The following is a 22663-nucleotide window of genomic DNA, read 5'->3' as shown; positions in this document are numbered from 1 at the left end:
ACACCATGAGACACAAAACTAAAATTTTGAGTGCTAGATAATTATTAGTTATCAGCATCTGTTAAAAGAAATATGAGAAAAGAGAGTGGGCAAGAAACAGAGGTGGTCTTCAAAGGCATGGAACAAGTTGTATTTGAGAGAAAACCTGTGAATGTAATCAATGCAGTAAAGACTTTGAGTATCACAGTAATCTTCAAAGGTACAAAACAAATAATATTGCAGAGAAACTATAAGAATGTAAAAAATCGGTAAAGCTTTTGCATGTAAAAGTTACCTTCAATTACATGAAAGAATTTATAATGGAAGCAAAGCCTTAGCAGTATGCAAGCAATGTGGATAGCCTTTCCATTGCAAAGTAGTCTTTGAGAATGTGAAAGAACTCATACTGAAGGGAATCTATGACTATGAAGAATGTGGTAAGACCTTTAGTCAACACACGTCCCATCAGTGACACAATATTATTTATTCTGGAGGAGAAAAAAAACCCTAACAATTGTAAACAATGTGTTCAGGCCTTTTGATGTCCCTCTTCACATTGTTTGCACCTACAAACTCATAGGGAGCCCAAGCCCCATGAATACAATCAGGTACACATTTTAGATGGCTAACTTACCTTCAATTATATGAAATAACCCATACAGTGGGGAAACGTTATGGATACATATTAGTTCCCTTTCTGTTCCTGTGCTAAAACACAACCTCTAAGACAACGTATGACTTATGTTGACTTAATAAGTCAAACTTATTTTGACTTACGTTTCCAAGGGGATAAGAGTTCATCATGACAGGGTGACATGGCAGCAGGGGTCAAGTATGGCAGCCGAGGCAGGAAGCTCAGAGCTCACATCTTCACCCTGCAGTGTGAAGCACAGAGTGGGAACTGGAAGTGATGTGAGGCTTTCAGCTCTCAAAGCGCCCTCCCAGTGACACACTTCTTCCAGCCGGCAGCATTTTTTGAATCTTCCTAAGCAGCGCCACCAGCTGGGGACCATGTGTTCAAATGTTTGAAGGCTTGGAAGACATTTCCCACCCAAAACACTACCGAATTTAACATGTACACGTCATCACTGAGGACATGAGTGAAACACTGGGGAGAAATTCTACCAATGTAAATCGTGTGTAAAAAGCCGTTAGCCGACATGCCTGCCTTCAGTTACATGAGTAAATTCATGATGAGGAAAAATTCTGTAAGTAAGTCTTCAGATACTAACATCATCTGGGTTCTAGGAAGAAACTGTTGCAGGAGAAAAAAACATTATAAGTGGAGATTGTTTATTTGGAGATTTGTTTTATCTTTAATTATGTGATGTTAATGTGTCGGTGTATGGACATGGCTGTGTGCATGTGGATGCCAATTCCCAAGGAGGCCAGAGGTATAAGATCTTCTCATAGCAGAAATTAAAGCAAATGGTCAGCCACGTGACTTTGGCTCTGCCTGGGAATACCTTGTCTTGACTACTGGGCCATCTATCTAGCCCCCAAATAGTATTTTAAATTCTTATATATCACTTTGATGACAAGAAATAGGAAAGAACTCTTACAAAAAAAAAAAAAAGAAAAAAAGAAAAAAGAAAGAAAGAAAAGAAAACTACACCAATCTAAATGATTTGGTAAAGACTTTAGACACCAAAACTGTCTTCTGTTTTAAGAAAAAAATCTTGTTTCATCCCTTTTTCATCATAGCCTTGAAACAAGTACATAATTTACCATGATCACTGAAGCTTTATGGTACATATATATCTCATTGGTTTTTGTATTTTGAATTTTTTTTGAGTAGCCATTCAAGTGTGCAGTATGTGCGGTAAATACCTTTACTGAAGTTTATTCGGAGGTTCTTATGGTCCTCCTGTGGTTTATGTTCTTCTATTGCACTATTTGTGAGGGGTACTTTTTTCTGCTGCGGTGTATAGAATGGGATGCTCATTGTCTAAGTGGTCCATTGTTTATTTAAGTATTGGGCCATGTGTGATCATGCTTTTCATGCATTAGTGTCTTTGAAAGGGTGGTAGGTTGTTGGTACTGGTTTTGTTTTTCATATTTCCACTAATTCCCTTGAGATGGTGTTGTCTGTATCCCATCTAGCTTTGGATGTCAGTAATTAGTCAGGGCTACATTTGAATTTATGATCCTAATGTGCCAATCTACTTAGGATGCGGATAAAATATAGACGTACCTCCAAGTTTTGCACTTGTTCAGCAGGTTTTAATAATTTAAATGTTGAAATGATTGATAGCAAAAAATATAACAGAAACATTAAATGTCTTGTGTGCATCTAAAGCAGCATTTTACTTTACCTGGTAGATACGTGATAAAGTAGAATATTCAGAAGAAGAAAAAAAGGGTAAGTTGATGGAGCCTGGGAGAAGCCCCATCAGTACAGTGCTTGCCTTGAGAGCATGAGACATGGGTTCAATCCCTGGAACCTATATGAAACAAACAAACGAGCCAGATGTGGTGGCATACACTGTTTCCCAGCTCTTAGGAGGGAAAGGCAAGCAGATGCCTAGAGTTCCCTGGCCAACCAGCCTGGATTACTTGATGAGTCCCAAGTCAGTGGTACCTGATGCCAAATACAAATACATCTGGGGTTGGTGCCAGAGGGATGATGGCCAAGATTGACATCTGGCCTCCTAACACATTCATACTTGTGATAACCACAGCATTGCACTCCACACAGGATGCACCCACACAGATGACCTTGATGAAATATTTGAAGTTCTAAATATAGCCAGATGAAGTCACAGATGAGGGTAAGAAAGAGGTCACAAAAGAAGCCCTATTTGCTCTTGTGAGCCATCCTAATTAAAAAAAAAAAACAACAACAACTATTAACTCACTGAATTGCTTGCTCCTTAGCTATTGCTTACCATTAACCTCCATTGAAAAAGATGGAAGATTTAGTGTTCTCAACATCTGTAAAATAGAGAATTGAAATTGTTAAGGCAGTAAAAGTTTAAGATAAATTATTTTATAAAACTAAGAATCTGAATGATAATGAACATTTTATTTTTTTTAATTTTTTATTAATTACACTTTATTCATTTTGTATCCCCCCATAAGCCCCTCCCTCCTCCCCTCCCGATCCCACCCTCCCTCCCCTTTCTGCATGCATGTCACTCCCCAAGTCCACTGATAGGGGACGTTCTCCTCTTCTTTCTGATCTTAGTCTATCAGTTCTCATCAAAAGTGGCTGCATTGTCCTCTACTGTGGCCTGATAAGGCTGCTCCCCCCTCAGGGGGAAGTGATCAACGAGCAGGCCAATCAGATTATGTCAGAGGCAGTCCCTCTTCCCATTACTATGTAACCCACTTGGACACTGAACTGCCATGGGCTACACCTGTGTAGGGGTTCCAGGTCATCTCCACGAATAGTCCTTGGTTGGAGTATGAGTCTCTGGGAAGTTCCCTGTGTTCAAATTATCTTGTTCTGTTGCTCTCCTTGTGGAGTTCCTGTCCCCTCCAGCTCTTACTATTTCCCACTTCTTACATAGAATTCCATTCACTCTGCCCATCAGTTGGCCATCAGGCTCAGCATCTGCTTTGACAGTCTATACTGCAGAAGCTTTCAGAGGTCCTCTGTGGCAGGTTTCAAGGTTGTTTCCTGTTTTCTTCTGGCTTTCAGAGGCCCTCTGTAGCAGGTTCTGAGGTTGTTTCCTATTTTCTTTTTCTTCTGATGTCCATCCTCTTTGCCTTTCAGGATGGGGATTGAACATTTTAGTTAGGGTCCTCTCTTTTGCTTAGTTTGTTTAGATGTACAGATTTTAGTGGGTTTATTCTATATTGTATGTTTATATGAGTGAGTGTATACCATGCGTGTCTTTTTGCTTCTGGGACAACTCACTCAGGATGATCCTTTCCAGGTCCCACCATTTACCTGGAAATTTTATGATTTCCTTATTTTTCATTGCTGAGTAATACTCCATTGTATAGATGTACCACAGTTTCTGCATCCATTCTTCAGTTGAGGGGCATCTGGGTTGTTTCCAGCTTCTGGCTATTACAAATAAAGCTGCTACAAACATGGTTGAGCAAATAAATGTCCTTTGTGTGTACTTGCGCCTCTTTTGGGTATATGCCTAGGAGTGGTATGGCTGGATCTTGAGGAAGCACTATTCCTAGTTGTCTGAGAAAGCGCCAAATTGATTTCCAGAGTGGTTGTACCAGTTTACATTCTCACCAGCAGTGGAGAAGGGTTCCCCTTTCTCCACAACCTCTCCAGCATGTGTTGTCCCTTGAGTTTTTCATCTTGGCCATTCTGATGGGTGTAAGGTGAAATCTCAGGGTTGTTTTGATTTGCATTTCCCTAGTGGCTAATGAGGTTGAGCATTTCTTTAAGTGCTTCTCTGCCATTCGATATTCCTCTACAGAGAATTCTCTCTTTAGCTCTGTTCCCCAAATTTAAAGACAACATATTCTGTAGTTTTAATAATATGGTACCACATCACACATAGTAAACAAATGTATGTGTATAACTTGAAAATCAAAGCTAATATCTGCCTCTGGAGTGGTGGTGGTGGGGTGCTTTTGTCCTTTTCCATTATATGTCAATCTGCTGTAGGCATCTGTCACATTGTGTAAGAAAATAAGTAACTATGGTAGTGATGATAGGATCAGGCAGGGGAAATTTACAATAGTTAAATTATTTCACAATAATCTTCTTTTTTACTGTCTACATATAGTTTTAAGACAACAAATTTTTATTAATTAATTCAATTTATATCTCAGTCATAGGTCTCTCCCTCCTCACCTTCCAGTCCCACCCTTCCTCCCAAATACCCTCTCCCCTTTCCTCCCCTGTGGCCCATTAGGGAGTCCCATTAGGGAAAAGTGATCAGAAAGCAGGCAACATGGTCTGTGTTAGAGATATTCCCCACTCCCCTAACTAGTGAGCCTATGTGAAGCCTAAGATATTCGTCAGACTTAGGTCTGGGCATTGTAGTATGTCTATCCTGTACTATATGACTAAAACCTGCTCATAAGTGAGTAGATATGTCTTTCTGGGTCTGTGTTACCTCACTCAGGATGATCTTTTCTAGTTCCACCCATTTGCCTGCAAATTTCATGATTTCCTTGTTTTTAATGGCTGAACAGTATCCCGTTGTGTAAATGTACTGCAGTTTCTTTATCCATTCCTCAGCTGAGGGACATCTAGGTTGTTTCCAGTTTCTGGCTATTATGAATACAGCTGCTATGAACATGGTTGAGCAAATGTCCTCGTTGTATGGTGGAGCATCTTTTGGTATGTGCTGTAGCTGGGAGTGGTGTAGCTGGGATAATCTTAAATAGGGTTAGTGAGAAGACTCAGCCAGTGGAGGCATTGCAGGCTAGAATTCAATTCCTGCAACCTACATGTTGGAAAGAGAGATCCAGCTCTCACGAGTTGTCCTCTGACTTCCATAAATGCACTGCAGCATGCATGTCACATAATATACATGTGTGTCTATAACATATAATGTATATATGCATGTATTTTGATAAATTAATGTTAAAATGAACTATACATTTATATTTTCTTACATTGGTGGCTGGCATGATTTAAAAACAGATAAGTGACTAATTTCATACTCTGGTCTTGGGATCGTTGGTAACAGATTAGAATGACAAATTGGCAGGCATGGGCTTCAAAATCACATCTCATCCAGTCACTGTCACGTTCTGGCCTGACTGCTATGCTCTCAAGCCAGGCAGCAGTAAGATGTGTACCTCTTTAAGTCCATAAGGAAGAGTCATGAAGATAGATCTTCCCTTGGTCATGAAATGAGCCTCAACAAAAATTAACACACTAGGTGTTCTCTGACCTAAGGGAATCAAACTACAAATTAATAACTAAAAGATGGAAGCTGGGGAGATGGCTAGGTGGGGCAAGCTGCTTGCTTTGTAAGCGTAAGGGTCCAGGTTTACATCCCTGCCATTCACATAAGTGCTGGGACACGAATGGACATTTGCTTCTGATCTTAGTACCAGGGAGCCAGAGACAGGAGAATCCCTGCCCCTTGCTACCTCGACATTCTAGACTCTGAAGTCACTGAAGAGGTGACTCAGTGTGGAACTCCCCTTTCACGGGATCTGACTCTTCATTCTGAACCCCAAGGGCACAAGGCATGCACATGATGCCAAAATACCCTAGCTCAGAAGACAAAATCAACAAATGTTTTTAAGTGAAAAGATACGGTGATACACAGAGAAAACTTGTCTCAAAAAAAAAAAAAAACGCAGTAATTTTTAAAAATTGTTTGAGAACTCCATACAAGCACTATCTTTACACAATTTTCCAGTCCCCTCCAATTTTTCCCATGTGTCCACACAGTTCCTTCTCAAATTCATGACATCTTAGTTATTATTATTGTACCTACACACACACACACACACACACACACACACACACACATCTAAAGTCCATTCGCTATTGCTCATATGCACCTGTCTTTGGGGATGACCACTTGGAAATGGACAAACTATAAAGCGGCTCATTTCTGAAGATGTAGCCACAGATTGCCTTTATCCCTTTGTCTAGGAGTGGGGCCTTGTAAAATGTCCCTATCCCCGCTGACATGTCAACTGGTGTTGTCATTGTGTAAATCTTCTTTAGGCAGCCATACGGCTGCAACGTCGTGGGAGTAGCCTTCCTGTTGCATCAAGAAGACGCTGTCTAGCAGCCAGCAGCATAGTCCTCTGATTTATATCCCTGCTTCCGGGATGCTTCCTGTACCTGTATTATGGATGTTGAGACTACATTGGGTCTGGGTACCCTGTCATCATTTATGCTCAGCATTTTGACCAGTTTGGGATTCCTGAAGTAACCTCTGGCCCAAAGCAAAAGGAAGTGTCTTTAAGGAAGCATGAGAGCCACACTTATCTGTAGCTATAAGAAGTATTTAAAACACAGTTAGAAATTATATTGCCTTAGAAAAATAGCAGTAGAGGTTACGCTTTAGGGTCTATGATCTCTCCATCCACAGCTGACTAGGTTTAGAATACCAAGCACAAATTCCTTCTGATTGAAAAGGCCTAGTGTCCAATTAAATAACCATTGGTTACCACCCAAGGTAAAGAATGCCACAGTTGTACCAGCCAGAAAAATAATAATACAGAATATAGTAATGTATAATACAAATAACATATAATAAAATAATGCAGTCATAAAAGAGAATTAACATTTAACAAGTAAATGACAATCAGCTTGCAAAAAAGGCAGTAATATAGAGAGCACTTGATGAAGGCACTTGACATCAACTTTTGTCCTCCAGGAGCAAAAGGGACACACGAGATAACAAGTTCCCATATCCAGAATTAACGTCCTACTAAAGAAGCCAAGAGTCAAGAATAAAGCTTAGTGGGAACTGCAAAATCGTCATCACTAAGTGGAGACAAAACTGAGAAATCAGAATTAAAATCCTGAGTGGAGAGGTCAGTTAGAAACCCGGGGCTGCAAGTAGAGAGAGAGCTTTCCTCCAGCGACACAGATGGTTTACCATCTTCCAGTTTAAAACCAAGGCACTAAATTTTGCTGTCCGTTCTGGTCACAGTGAACATCAACAGAGAAGCTTAGGAATACCGGGAGCTTGGAAATATTGAATTTTCTCTGTTACACAGTGACATGGCCAGGTGACCAAATATATTAGGCACGGCCCTGCAGGGGCTGGCTGACACACAACCACCAGCAGCGGATCACGTGACTGTGGCTTTTGGCAAGACCGGCTAAGCAGAGATCGTAAACTTCAGCTGGCTGGCTGACAGCAGTTCTCACCAGTTGTGTTCACGGTCATCAAAGAGTTAAACTCTAGACATCTGCTAGAGTCCCGGGAGGAAGGAATGGGGACTGTGACTCACTTTCCTCTAAACAGTGCTAGTGAATAAATGGTGCTCCAGGACTCCTTGCTTCACATTTCCCAAAAGTAAGTTCCTGTGACTTTTGTTTTCCTTTGTGGGTTTATTTGTTTGGGCTTCAGGATTATTGTTGTTATTATAATAAAACTGGACAGTTTTATGAGCTGTTTTATGCTAACCATCCATGCCAAAGTTATTTTAAAAATCAATGGACTATTTTGAAATGTTTTGATGTCTGGCGTTTAATATTAAATAGAGCGAGGTGTTGAATTAAAATGTGTTTTTAAAGTATGCAATTAGGATGCTCTGTTGGGAAATGTGTGTGGGAGTGGGCTGGGGCTGGCCAACAGACTGAAGGTGAAGAACTGAGATGCTTCAGGATTGGGTGGAAGGCCTGTGCTGTTTCTGGAGTCGAATGCTTTGATCTGTCATTTGACAGGTTTGGAGTATGGCTTTTCTGAGTTGGAGACTGCTTCCCACGAGTGTTCACAGAACACTTTTGATGGAGTTAGCAATCTGTGTCCATTCTAGGATCTTGGACTCTTCGGACACCCTCAGTGGAATCAGAATGTGAAGTGTGTAGGGTTTCCTTCTCACAGTCTAGAAGTGTCAGGCTCCCACAAGCCTAAGCATTCCAGACTGAATTTAACAAGAGGGGAGGAGGAAAATTAATCACACACACACACACACACACACACACACACACACACTTGTTTAAGGAAGATTTGTGTGGTTAGTCTTTTTACAAACTCACACCAGTAGTGGAGAGACAAGGAGGCAATGTTGATTTACAAATAAAATCAAAGAAGCTGCAGGCAGAGTGCAGTTGCCATGCTGTCTGGGGCTGTGGCTGATTCTCTGATGAGATCTCTGTTTACAGAGCTCCACCACGCCAACAGCCTACACGGCCCCCTCAAGAGTTGTTCCCTCTGGATTATCAGGACTGGAAACAATCTGTGGGGCTCCTTAGCTCCCCTTACTGGATGCTCCGACTTGATAGAGCTCCACTCTGGGTGCCCTTTCATTCCCTCTCCCTTCCTTGTCTCATTTATTTTCTCCATCAGTCAGCCTTGCCTCTGAGCCTCCTTAGACAGCCCTGTGCAGGCTCCTCCTCTGGCAATACCCACCCCCAGATTTTGCTTTGGCCATTGTGTCTCCCATTAAATTGACCAGTCTGGACTTATCATCCAAACTTTGGCTCTAGAAAATACAGCACTGTGTGAGCTCTCAGCCCAGGGATGTGGCGAGAGCTTCTGCTCAGGACCCACCCATCCTTGTTATGAAGGCCCACTGTGTGGTGTGGAGCACTTGCTTCAGAACTCAGGATATAAAACCAAATTTACAGTATCCACGAGGGAGCTACTGACTTTGTGGTCAAAGCCCTGATCCATTCATGTCCCCAGCATGCTTCCCAGAAAGCTGATAAGCATCAGATTCTGAAGAATCTTCCCTTCCATAATTCAGCTTAGATCTCCTATTTCCTCCCACCAGAAGTGTCTTTGAAGAGTTTTTACATCCTATATTTTTCGGAAGAGGCTCAGCAGAATGTAACTGCATAGTAGGGTTCGTTGAAGAAGTTGTGGCAGGAAGTCTTGATATGACACACTGATGCATCTTTTGCAAGACGCTTTACACTCCTGTTTAATTAAATATGTGTGCAAATTTCCTTACCAAATCACCCACTAATATTTACACACACACACACACACACACACACACACACACACACACAGGAACATACCCACCCACTCTCTCTCTCTCTCTCTCTCTCTCTCTCTCTCTCTCTCTCTCTTATGCATGGTCTTTGCTCAGTGTTGAATCTACTAAAGGTGTGATTTGCTATACTCCTGTGGGTAAGCCTGTTCCGTTCTGCTAATGTAGTCTCTATAGCAGCATAATGCTGCTCTCTTCAGTCAATTCTGCACAAAGCCCATGAGACAAATTCCAGTGTACACAGGCTTTCTTACACACAGGACGAAAGATCATAAATATCCTAATCCAGATGAAGCCAGTCCAAACCCACAAGCAGAGGTAAAAAAAAAAAAAAAATATGAGACCCCTTATGTAATCAATTGACACTAGCAGATTATATTAGATATAAATATAACAATGGAGTAAACAGTATGCTAAAATGCAAAACATAAAATGCAATACAATTATGAATCAATACTTCAGGAAAGTAGGAAAACAACGGACATTCCTTATTCTAATAAAGACCTGACAAAAAATGCAGAGAATGCCACTCCTAATGGTGAAAATTTCCTGTATCTCTTAAACTGGAAAGATAATGTTGTAGCCGGGCTGTTCTCACCCAGAGAAGAAGCCAGGACAAGCTATGAATTTGAAGCCGTTATTGAGCCACACAGACCTGGCCATTACATGTCAAGTCCAGAGGCAGCCCTGAGCTGGATGAGCAGGTGTTTTATAAAGGTAAAAACCACAAGTTTGGGGTATCCCTTTGTTAGCAAGCATGACAGGCTATGAACTTTTAATAAGAAAAGGGCACAGATGTGTCAGCACGGTATCTCTGTTTGGTCAGGGAACAGAAACCTTGTGGTTCCAGAAGTTGAACATTGTAGGTGAGCAAACGTCACAGTAAGCACTGTGCATGCCAGAGGGGCAGGCTGACCTCAGTTTCAGCCCCAGGTCAGGTTAGGATTTAGCAAATATGTTTTCTCACTTCACTAAGGGCATCCGCTATTACTGTAGCTCTTCAGCCTTGCATTTCTGTCCTTCCCTACACACAAGGTCCAGGTGTCATGGAAGCAACTAAGGGGGCAATTTTTAAGGTGACATCTCTGTATTAGAGCACAGAGGGCTTGGTCTTTAAAATGCCATAGTAATGAGGGAATTCATTGAGAGCTTTAGAAACAAGATTTATATATGCATAGTATCAGTAGAATCTCGGTAAACTAGCAATTACCAAGCCAAGCCATGCAATACACAATGCTAAATGCAAGCTAGAAACACACAAATATTCAGTAAATCTTCTAGAGAGAATCAAAAAATTATATATTACTAGGGAAATAATCTAGTTAAGTGGAAAGCAAATTTACATAGAAGAAAACTTAGCAGTGTAAAATTTTAACTCTATTAAATTAGTAAATTTAGGGTCATCGCAATTAGCACCCCTTTCCTTCCTTCCTTTCTTCCTTCCTAAACTTAAAAAAAAAAACCTTTTAAATAATTTTATCTATATATTCTTCCCACCCGCATCCCTACACCTTCCCTACCTATCTGCCTCTCCACTTCATGTATTTTTTTTTTTTTACATCACTGAGTTAAATTAGCACTGAGTTAAATTAGCACATTATGCACGTGTGTGTGGAGTCATGTGCTAGGTCATGACTAGGGCAGCTTGCCAATCCCTGCCACACACACAGAGAAAAGTAACTCTCCCTCCCTCAGCAGCTATCAGCTGCCATTAGCTCCTAAGCTAGCAGCTGGGCCTCTGGAGCAGCTCTTGCCTCTGTTAAAGTTTTTAAGTCTCTTGATCTTGTGGAGGTCTCCTTCAGGTCAATGCAGCCGCGGTCACATGTGTGCCCGCTCTACCGTGTCCGGAGACCGGCCTTTCAGAGCCTGCCTTCTCGTCCTCGGGCTCTCACGTTCTTTCTGTCACCTCTTCTATGACATCAGCTGCATCTTGGAAGGGGGTTGATGTAGTCCCGTCTAATGGCTCTGCACTCACGGGGCCGTGTTTATTCCCAGCACTTTGAGCAGTTGAAGTCGCTAGCTACTGCCTTCTGCAATAAGAAACTTCTCCCACCTGGGTTCATGAGAACACATTAGTTACTGTACCAGGGGACTGTGGGAATCACTGAAACCAAGATTATATGCTGACTCACATACAATAAAATACAATTTCTGCTCACTGAGCCATATATGTGAGGTCGGTTGTTGGCTGTTAGCCTAAAAATTTTAAGGTTCCAGCTATTGCTTGACTATACCATCTCCAAAGTCTTCTAGAGAGTAAAAATGGAAAATAAAAAGAGAAATCCATCTTTTTTTTTTTTCCTTAGGTTAGGTTAGGACTCACAAATAGCATGTATTTCTCCTTTTAGCCGGTGGAATATACGCTGGCTAAAAGAAATTCCTTTGTCATTGTTTATTCTTGTTGGATATCAGATCATGGCTATAAAACCCAAGCTGGTCAGTGGATATGGATGTGGCCTTCTGCTTTGCTTTTGTGCTTTACCAGATATAAGCTATAATGCGTGCCAGTGCATGTTTAAATTGCTCCGTCCTGAGGAAGTTCTGGGAAAGGGCTGCTCTGTTAATGTTTAGTATGTGCTTACTGGCATTTGTTTACATATTTTCCTGAACTCAAACTACCCTCTTTAGATCATTGTTTTCTTTGTTAAATTCATGTATAAAAGCACACTGAAACTGAAGTCAGATGTTCTACAGTATTAGACTGTGGTCCACCCCATTCTTTCAGATCCTCAGATCCCAGGCCCGGCAGACAAGATCTGCACAGGTTGGCTGAAAAGTCAACAGAAAAAAGGTGATAAGTCTTCTTGAAGGGTTGGTGGTAACTCACACAGGAGGTAAATGTTAGGACAGTTAAGACCACTGTAAAACAACTAGGTGAAGGTCTTTCCTAGTGTTTGGGAACGTTTTCTATGAAGCTCCATCTCTGTGTTGCGTGTAAGAAATGCTGCAACAAGACTAATTGAAAGCATACACCAATTAAATCTCTTATACACATACTACTCTAACATTTGAGAAGACATAAAAGAAAAAGAGTTTGCCAGTAGCATCTTAGGTCCTATTGTCTCATACCTTATATATACAAGCTTACCTACCACAGGTAAAATATATATATAAAAAAAAAACAAACAATTAAGACCTTTTGAAGAAAGTCAAGAATATGTACATATAATTTTCAAAGATGGAAATGCTTTCCTCTTAATAATTTTTATTTGTATGTATGTATATGCCTGCTTTGATGTATGTTCACCATATGTGCAGGCTCTTCCAGAGACCAGAAAATGATGTTCTGTCCCTTGGAACTGGTGATTTTGAGCTGCCCAGTGTGAATGCTGGGAACTGAACGTGGCTCCTCTGTAAGAGCTGCCAGTGCTCTCAACAACTGAACCATCCTTTCAGACCCAGAAGTTCCTCCTAAATAAGAAATGCACATAAAGTATAAGGTCGGGGGGAGTCGTTAAAATGGACTACAACTAAACAAAAATGGGTACGGTAAATGAGCTTGGAAGTCCTCCTCTGTGGCCTAACAGTACTGCTCCTCCCTCGGGGGTCGGGGGGAGGTCAAAGAGCCTGCCATTGAGTTCAAGTCAGAAATAGTCCCTGTTCCCCTTACTAGGGTACCCACTTGGACACTGAGCTACCATGGGCTACATCTGAGCAGAGGTTCTAGGTTATATCCATACATGGTCCTTGGTTGGAGAAACAGTCTCATAAAAGACTCCTGTGCCCAGATATATTTGGTCCTTTGCAGGTCATATTAACTCCCCCTTCTTTCATATGATTCCCTGTACTCTGCAGAAGGTTTGGTTATGAGTCTTAGTATCTGCTTTGATACACCGCTAGGTAAAGTCTTTCAGAGGCCCTCTGTGGTAGGCTCCTGTCCTGTTACTTGTTTTCTCCTACGTCCAATGTCTATCCCATTTGTCTTTCTAAGGGAGGATTGATCATCTTACCCCTGGAACTCTTTCTTGTTTATCTTCTTTAGGTGTACAGACTTCAGTATGTTTATCCTGTCTTATAGGCCTATATAAGTGAGTATATACCATGTGTGTCTTTCTGCTTTTGGGATACCTCACTCAGGATGATAGTTTCTAGGGTCCCACCATTTGCCTGCAAATTTCATGATTTCCTTGTTTTTAATTGCTGAGTAGTATTCTATTGTGTAAAAGTACCACAATTTCTGTATCCATTCCTCCTCACTTAAGGGACATCTGGGTTGTTTCCAGGTTCTGGCTATTATGAATAAAGCTGCTACAAACATGGTTGAGTAAATGTCCTTAAGTACTTGATCATCTTTTGGATAAATGCCTAGGAGTGGTATAGATGGATCTTGAGAAAGCATTATTGTCTTAAAAAGTGCCAGATTGATTTCCAAAGTGGTTGTACAAATTTGTATTCCCATCAACAATGGAGGAGGGTTCTCCTTTCTCCACAACCTCTCCAGCATGTGTTGCTACTTGAGGTTTTGATCTTAGCCATTCTGATGGGTGTCAGGTGAAATTTCAGGGTCATTTTGATTTGTATCTCTCTGATGGCTATGGACGAGCATTTCTTTAAGTGTTTTTCTGCCATTCTGTATTCCTCTACTGAGAAGTTTCTGTTTAACTCTGTACCCCATTTTTTTAATCGGATTGCTTGATTTCTTGCTCTTAATAACTGAGTACTAGTCCCACAAAGCACATTTTGAAATATAAAAATTAAGGATATTGTTTGTGTAATCTTTTAGGTCTTAAACTCATGACTTTCTGGCCTCCATACTTTAATAATTTTTCATAGAAAAACAGTGCAAATCTTAAAGTCTTCTCACAGAAAAAAAATACTGGAATATTCTTTCTATCAGAAATATCGGAGATTGTGAAATTGTCTAAGGTTAGTTCCTATATAATTTATTCAGATTCTTAAACAAGCAATATAGTATAGGAATTTTAAGTAAGGTGTCTAAGGATGAGTTTTCATGCACCAGAGAAAGTGTGCATGCGCCTTGCCCTGGGCATAATTTGAAAACAAAAACCATGAAGTGATTAATATAGGAGAAGATCAAGACAATCAATGATTAAATGATAATAGGCTGACAAATATGAATATGGATGGAGAATTCAAAAGGGTATTCCAGGGCTGGGGAGATTATTCAAGGGAGAATCTCTTGGATAGGGAGAAAGTGTGTTGACAAAGTGGACAGTCCATGAGGGTAAACCATAGTCTCATGAACTAGAGTGAGGCTGGGTTGGTGTCCACATTTCCCTTTCAGGGCCTGCAGAGTAGCTTCCCTCATCAAAGAGACTAGAACATAGGGTGAAGGTTCCATGTAGGCACCAGCTCAACTTCTCCATGTTCAGTGAGTTGTGTGGGTGTTGTCCTTGGCAGCGGGGTCCCACTGTCACTGTGCAAAGAGCAACCCTGTGTCTTAGCAACAACCCGAGTTGGTTTGGGGATTTCCATAGGGCCTACTTGGCCAACAGCTCAATTGACTGCAACCCAGTCCTAGTATTTCCTAGTCCCTGGAAGCCTTGCCGGGCGACAAGCGATGGCCTGGTGAGGCTCTGTGTCCCTCATTATTAGGAGTCCTCACTAGAATCACCTTGAAAGCAGAACGTTTCCATTGCACTAGGTTTCCATGCAATCCCTCAAATATCCCCCAATCCCAGGCATTTCTCCCCACTCTCTCCCCCACCCGATCTTTCCCATCACCCCGATCTCCCTGCTCCTATCCCCACCTGCCCCCAGACCACCCATAAGATCTATTCTACCACCACTACCATTACCACCCTCTCCCCCCAGACAGAGATCCATGAATGCTCTGGACAGCCCTCTTTACCTAACCCCTCTGGGTCTGTGGTTTGCAGCTTGGCTATCATTTACTTAACAGCCAATATCCACTTACAAATGAATACACACCATACTTATCTTTCTGAACTTTGGTTACCTCACACAGGTAATTTTTTTTTTCTAATTGCATCCATTTGTCTGCAAATTTCATGATGTCATTTTTTCAAACAGCTGAGTAAAACTCCATTGTGTAAACGTACCACATTTTCTATATCCATTCTTCTGCTGAGGGCCATCTAGGTTTGTTTCCAGTTTCTGCCTGTTAAGAATAAAGCTGCCATGAACATGGTTGTGCAGATGTCCCTGTGGAAGAACGAACCATCCTTTGGGTATATGCCCAAGAGCACATTTATTCTTCTTCAACACTTTGCATTTACTTTGATCTCTCCACTTCTTTCTCATTAAGCAGGGCAACATGGTCAAGCGAGAGATAAGTGTGTGCCAACAAACTTGTGCTCTATTACAGAAGAACCTCCTCAAAAAATGGAGAATGAAAAGAGAGACCATAATGGTATGACTCAATGTCATTGTCTGCTGATGATACAAAAATGTATTTGTCTGAGAATTATGTGCGCTTTTCTTGTTTATTGCCTGAACACTCAAAAATATTAATGAGTGACCTTCCCTTATACAGAAGGAGCTGTTTTTTTTAGGCCATGAATATATTTGAAGAGACTTTAATTGGTTTAAGTACATTACTCCTGTCCAGAAATTCAGAATTCAGCACAGATTGTTTTTTTAAATCACTGGTCATATTTCTTAATAGTGGTACCACTCATGGACCCAAGAGCTAGGATGATGGTATTCTAAAGCTGGGAGTAATAAAGCAGCCCACAGAAAAGGATATTTGGCATTTTCTCATTTAAATTTTTTTCTTGTTTAAAAAATTTGCTTCAAAAAATATCAGAAAAGGTTGGACACACATTTGGTGCCAAGCAAAATGTATTGTGACAAATTTCTAAGCTTATGCGTTGGGGAAATGACATAATTTCTCATCAGGAATTTGTGAATAGCTAGGGTTTATAGCTACCAAATTAGGTGGCACCCCTCAGATCATCACCACTCTGCTGAGTGTCCATTAAAATATTTTGGTGTGTAATCATGATGCTGTAACTACATTATGTTGTCATGGTAACACCCAGATTTGCAGCCACCCAAAGACATCATAAACTGTTTGCCAAGGTAAAAAAACACCAGGTGATAATAATGTAAACCACAGATGGCTGCACTTCTTATTTTCTCATGAGTACCTGCCTCAGCACAGCTTACTAAGAGGCCCAACGCATTCACATTCCTCTTAAGAGCTGTCGAATCATTTCTGAATTCGTGCCCCACACGCTTCATGTCGTTTGTGTCTAAGACACAAGCCGGAGTTTTACAAAGACGGAGGCAAATTTGATGGCAAAAAGGTTGCAGATGAAGAATTTGGAACCCTAATCTTCTCCCTGTTATCGGGGTGTGCAGGAATGGCTGAGCTCTTTGCTCCTTCTGCTTCTGTTGCATTGGTACCCTCACGGCCACGAAGCGACAGACTTTTCTGCCGTGCCCACCAAGGACCTGGGCCGAGCAGATTCATTCAGACAATCTGGGTTCACTTTGGCCTACACCCCTGTCACCAGCGTGACACAACAGATAATGGAGAAGGTGGCTGCTGCCTCTTTCATGACAGGTATGTGCTCTATCGACCCAAGAGTCGGTATTTGATTCGTATCCCTTTTTATTCTTTTAAGCCTTAACAAGATACACAGCATTGAGCATAGTGTCTACAGAAAAGATGATTTTAGTGATATCAGCATAGGCACTGGGGTATATTTTGAATTTTTCCATTCTTTATTGACCTAATTAAATATATTATCAGGGTGGCTAGAGAGAGGGCTCAGCAGTTAAGAACACTTGTAGCTCTTTCAGAGAGCCTGAATCGAGTTCTCAGCACGCAGCTGACAACTATCTGTAACTATGGCAGCTCACAACTATCCGTAACTCCAGTTCCAGAGGATCGGACACCCTCTTCTGACCTCCTCAGGAACCAGGAATGCACATGGTACACATACATACATGAAGGCAAAACACTCATACATACAAAACATATTATTTAAGGGTTCATTTTTTTCTTTTTTGTCTATTTTTTAATTTTTTAGTATTAGTTACAGCTTATTAACTCTGTATCCCAGCTGTATCCCTCTCCCTCATTCCCTCCCAATACCACCCTCCCTCCCTCATCTCCTCCTTGTCCCTTTCCAAGTCCACTAATAGGGGAGGACTGCCTCCCCTTTCATCTGACCCTGGTTTATCAGGTATCTTCAGGCCTGGCTGCAAAGTCCTCCTCATACAAGAATACAAGACTGTATTGCTACTTCTGCTTACTATAAACCAGTGCCTGATTTATACCATCTTGTATTTATTAAAATGATGACAGTATAAATAATTTAGCTGATACCATATGATACGATACTCTATTTTATTTAAGTTGGCACAATAATCAAATATATAGAAATAAAATAATTAATTATCATTAATTATTTCTTTTGACTATGCCCAGATAGAACTTTAGACACATTTTCCCCAAACTTGTATGTTGACAAATGTATTCGGTCAGTAAATGAGTCAATATTATTTTCATGAAGGACTCTTCTGAATGATGTCAGACTTGACATCTCAAAGTTGCCCCTCTCCACAATCCACTAACAACAGTGTCCCCATTCTCTCATCGGCAGATAGAAAAGTCTTGGGACTGCTGGATGAAGAAAGCACCAGGGAATTAACAGAAAGTCATCAGGAAATAATAAGAGTCATTTTTTCTGACACATTCTCATATCATCTGAAATTCGAGTTTGGACAAAGAATCCCAGTATGGAAAGAACACAAGGACCATGAAGGTAGCTCTTCAGATATCTAGTCCCACTATTCTGCTTCAGTGATGTTGACTAGTTTATGAAGATAGAAGTTATACTGTGAAATTAGACAACCTCTGAAAATGTATATTCATGTTTAAATGTACTAACATATTCCATGCTCTATATGCGTAGATGCATATATGCTTAGCTGTGTATATATATACACAAATCTATATGTGTATATACATTTCAATGCAAATAGTGTTATTTGTAATATAAAACTGTAAAATATTTAAATATGAAATAAGAAAACCTCTCTTCAGATAAGATCAGCTACATTCTGGGTGATATATCCATAGACTAGATTTCTATTCAAATGCCTAAAGCTACATGAAAGAGAATTTTCCAAAATTCCGTGGTAAAAAGGGCACCCACCTCCAGGGGACCAGGTAATTATTGGACTTATCTACATTTTTGCCTGTTACAGCAACCAAGAGATACAGGTGTGAGAAACAATTAAGATGAGATCTTGAGTTTGAGAAAAGTGGAGACTCCTACACTAACCTGGAAGGGCAGTATAACAGCAAGATAGCAGACAAAGTTACCTACATAAGAGCAAGAGAGCACACAAGATCACCTTCATAACAAAAGTAAACCAAGTCGCTGGCACGACCAACAGAAGAGTAGACAGGTTCACACGCATATTCAACAGTAGAGTAGACAAGATCGGCTGTTATCAGAGGAAGACTAAAATGTTGTCTTCCCTAGGGTTCTGGATGATGATAGGAAAATTCACCTTTGGAAAAGTGTAATCTCAGCTCACCTTCTTTGGGTTTAGAATTATGTATTACTTTTCCCATGTGGCCTCGGAAAGCCCCATTAGTAATATGTGAACCAAAATAATCCCCCCTTTCCTCAGTTATTTTACTGTAGCAAAGGGACACATAACTAATACATACATTACAGAATATCCTGGCTGACAAATATGTACTTATGAGAAGGTGTATATAAAGATTTTCAATATGATGTTTCTATTAATTCTTTGAGAACTTCATGCAATGTATTTTGATCATAATTATCTGCCACTCTGTCCCATAACTGCTCCCCGACCCATTTCCAACTTCACCTCCCAATTTCGTGTCCTGTTTTTTTAATGTGTGTTTGTATATAGCTGGCTCCATGCATGCATGCAATACTCATGGGATAGTGCTTGCGCGCACGTGTGTGTGTGTGTGTGTGAGAGAGAGAGAGAGAGAGAGAGATAAAGAGAGATTTGGATGCTCAGAGGCCATTGAATCTCTTGGAGCTGGAATTAAATACACACATGTAGTAAACAGGCACAAATCCAGACAAAACACTCATACGTCTAAAACAAAATAAAAACAAAATTTTAAAAAGGGATCATCGTGGGAGAGGGTGTGGAAAGACTTTAAACGTCAGAAGAATAGGAAGTTTTTCATGAGGCTGTGTCTTCTAGAAATGTCATAAAAATACATTCATGAAGTCTTAGCAACATGACATAAACAAGTACGACACCAACATACAGGCTAATGTGGATGTAGAAAAGTTCAAGAGCCTCTACCCTATACAAAGAAATACAGGAGACTAAGGAATGTTAAGGACTGGAGAAATAGTCTTCCTCAGAGAAGAGCACATCAGTTGGTTATCCAATACCTAGATGTCAGCCCTATAAACATACACAGAAGAAATACTATGCAAACTGAGCAGGTTGCATTTCTATATCATATGGAATATGTCGTTATATATATGATATATAAATTGAGATATATTATGTTCATATATATATATATATGTATCAACAATTAAAGAAAAGAGGACATGAATTTGAAGACAATCAGGGAGAAGTGCATGAAAGAAGAAGAAGAAGGGAAGGCAGAGGGGGATTTGGTGTAATTATAAGCTCAAAAGAAAAAAAAAAGATAGTATTTAAAACATTAAAGCTTGCTGGGATAATTCAAGACAGATGGTGTCCTGGGAGATCTCCGTCTGACTCACATGGAGAACCATTTCTATAATTTACATTTTCGTAAATCTTTGAACAGTTGGAATTGGGGGATTTTGCGAAGCCCACTGTTTGTTGGTCTCAATAACCCATTGTTATGAAATAACCCATTTTTGTGCTTGTGGTTTCCTTTGTCCGCAAAGCTCATTGTTTTGGAAAGTATGAAGATGTTGACTGTCTGGTATCAATATTCTGGAAGAAAGGATTTGTGGCTCTTCAAGCTGCCATCAATGCCGCCATCATAGAAGTGAGTGTAAAATGTTGAATGCACTCTTATCTTCAAGGCAAATTAATGATATCAAAGGCATAAAAGATTCAAGGAAGAAAATATGCATGGCTAGCCCTGTCCTTTCATCCACTCATTCATTCAGGGAGAAAGTTACTAAAACTGTTGTATGTCATATAACAAAGACAGAAATGGGGGAGGGGTCTTTCATGATCTCAGCCTTCTCAGGAAGCCATGAATGTAAAAAGAAAATCGTCAAAGCAGTTGCTGGCTGCAATGGCAACTGTGCTCTATTGCTGTGAAAAGACAACTCCTATTTAAAAAAAAAAAAAAAAAAAAAAAAAGAGCATCTCATTTACCATTTCAGAGGGTCAGTCCATGACCATCATGGCTGGAAGCAGACAGGCGCTGGAGCAGTAGCTGAGAGATTTCCATTCTGTTCCACAGGCAGCAGGCAGAGACTGTAAGATGGGGCCTGGCATGGGCTTTTGAAACCTCAAAGCCCACCCCAATGACACACCCCTCCAACAAGGCCGCTCTGACTCCAGCAAGGCCAAACCTCCAAATCCTTCCCAAATGGTTCCACTAATCCTTTGCCTTTGCCTCCCATTATCATAACTACTGCACTCACTTTGCCTTGTGGGATTCAGTGCTGCATCTTGCCCCTGCTTATTTGGGGGAGGGTAATTAAACCCATAAAATTTAAATCGTTCAACTAAGCATCAACATCTCCTACCCTACTAACTGATAGCCAAGCATTAGGACACAGGAGCCTACAGGATCCATTCTCACTCAAACCACTACAGGGACATAAAGTCTTTGTAGGTGAACAAACAAAAAGCTTCCCAGCTTAGAATGCCATAGGGTAATGTCCAATTGGAATAGCAGTAGAACTTGAGACTTGAGGTAAGAGATGTATTGAATGCATAAATTGAGAAAAGGCGTTCAAACAGTTCTACAGTGATGTTAGCTGGGCAAGGACTGACGTGAGGCAAATCCTGATAATTGTGGCTAGCTCGTTGTACCTGAACTACAGGATCCGAGTGGGTCAGGGGCAGGACATGAATGTGGAAATTTCCTTTAGCAGATGATTGTGGCATGATGATCAAGCATTCCCTGGAAATAGATGGTTTAAAACTGAGCATGCTATTTAGTAATTTGCAATTTTTATTAACAAACATTAATATTTCTTTAGACCACAACAAACCATTCAGTGATGGAGGAACTGCTATCAGTTACTGGGAAATACATGAAAATACAACCTTTCATCAGTCAAAATGGGATACTGACTGATTTCTTCATTTTATTCTGCATTATCTCCTTTTCCCCATTCATCTATTACATGTCTATCAATGTTACAAGAGAGAGAAAAAGGATGAAAGGCTTGATGGTGATGATGGGCCTTCAAGAGTCAGCATTCTGGTGGGTCAAATGCAGGACAAACAACCAAATGGGGGACCCTGGCAAAGTGGACAGTTTGTTTTATTAGAACCAATGTCTGCCTAGCTTTTTCCACTCTCCCCCTGCATGGAATCAATAGTCCTTGGTGTAAAGTTTGCCATGCTGAGTCTGGGTGTCACTGTGTTTCTCTTACTGAAGTAGAGAACCAGGAATTTGGGATTTCTGGGTATCTGTGAAGTGGGAAATATTTGGTAGCTGTCCACTCTGTTGGTGAGAGTGTCAAGGAAGTGAAAGACTGATGGGTGTTGCAGACAGTTGTCGGTGGCAGTCCCACTACGGCAAGATGAAAGACACTAAACATCTGGAGAGTCTTCACGACTGCAGAATGGGATGGGCGAGTCTGAGGGGATGGGCTGATAGAATGGGATTGTGAAGATGGAATAGGCAGTTTGATTTTTAAATATTCAGTGATTACCAGAATGGATAATCATCTAGGAAGGGCAGAGGCATGGAGGTGACATTTGTAGAGAAGGAAGTAAAATGGATACATAGCCAAATATGTCAGAACAAATCAGGAAGAGTTCCTGCCAGTACTACAGTCCTAAAATTTTGTGTATGTGTATGTTAGGTCCCTTCTGTTGTTATGGTTACTCTATTTGGACTACGTTATTGAACTGGTATTCTTAGAAAATATAGTAAAGCTGTAAAATCTAAAGATACCAGAGCCAAACATCTGGATTCGAATCACAACTATTTAACATCCTCATTTGCCAAAGTCTCCATCAATAAGACAAGAGAATACTGAAATGGAATTTG

At 40.7% G+C, this 22663-nt stretch overlaps 1 protein-coding gene across 9 annotated transcripts in view; it reads left to right on the top strand.

The window, feature by feature from the left end:
- LOC129665668 (ABC-type organic anion transporter ABCA8B-like) overlaps positions 1-22663 on the top strand; it is a 72516-nt gene that overhangs the window by 2280 nt on the left and 47573 nt on the right. For 3 of the 9 annotated variants that reach the window (XM_055592475.1, XM_055592474.1, XM_055592476.1), the window contains exons 1-6: positions 7746-7895; positions 15773-15874; positions 16828-17032; positions 18078-18239; positions 20364-20467; positions 21642-21868. In XM_055592475.1, coding sequence (XP_055448450.1) covers positions 15779-15874; positions 16828-17032; positions 18078-18239; positions 20364-20467; positions 21642-21868 — 794 coding nt within the window. In that variant the 5' untranslated portion in view covers positions 7746-7895; positions 15773-15778. Of the gene's footprint in view, positions 1-7745; positions 7896-15769; positions 15875-16827; positions 17033-18077; positions 18240-20363; positions 20468-21641; positions 21869-22663 lie in introns of those variants that run through there. The other 6 variants (XM_055592470.1, XM_055592473.1, XM_055592469.1 and 3 more) reach the window with 5 other exon arrangements.

The sequence above is a fragment of the Psammomys obesus genome, unplaced genomic scaffold, assembly GCF_907164565.1.
Source record: "Psammomys obesus unplaced genomic scaffold, mPsaObe1.curated_primary_1811, whole genome shotgun sequence".
NCBI classification, from domain to species: domain Eukaryota; kingdom Metazoa; phylum Chordata; class Mammalia; order Rodentia; family Muridae; genus Psammomys; species Psammomys obesus.
The sequence above is the reverse complement of the archived record's forward strand: the minus strand, read 5'-3'. Positions and strand labels throughout refer to the sequence as shown.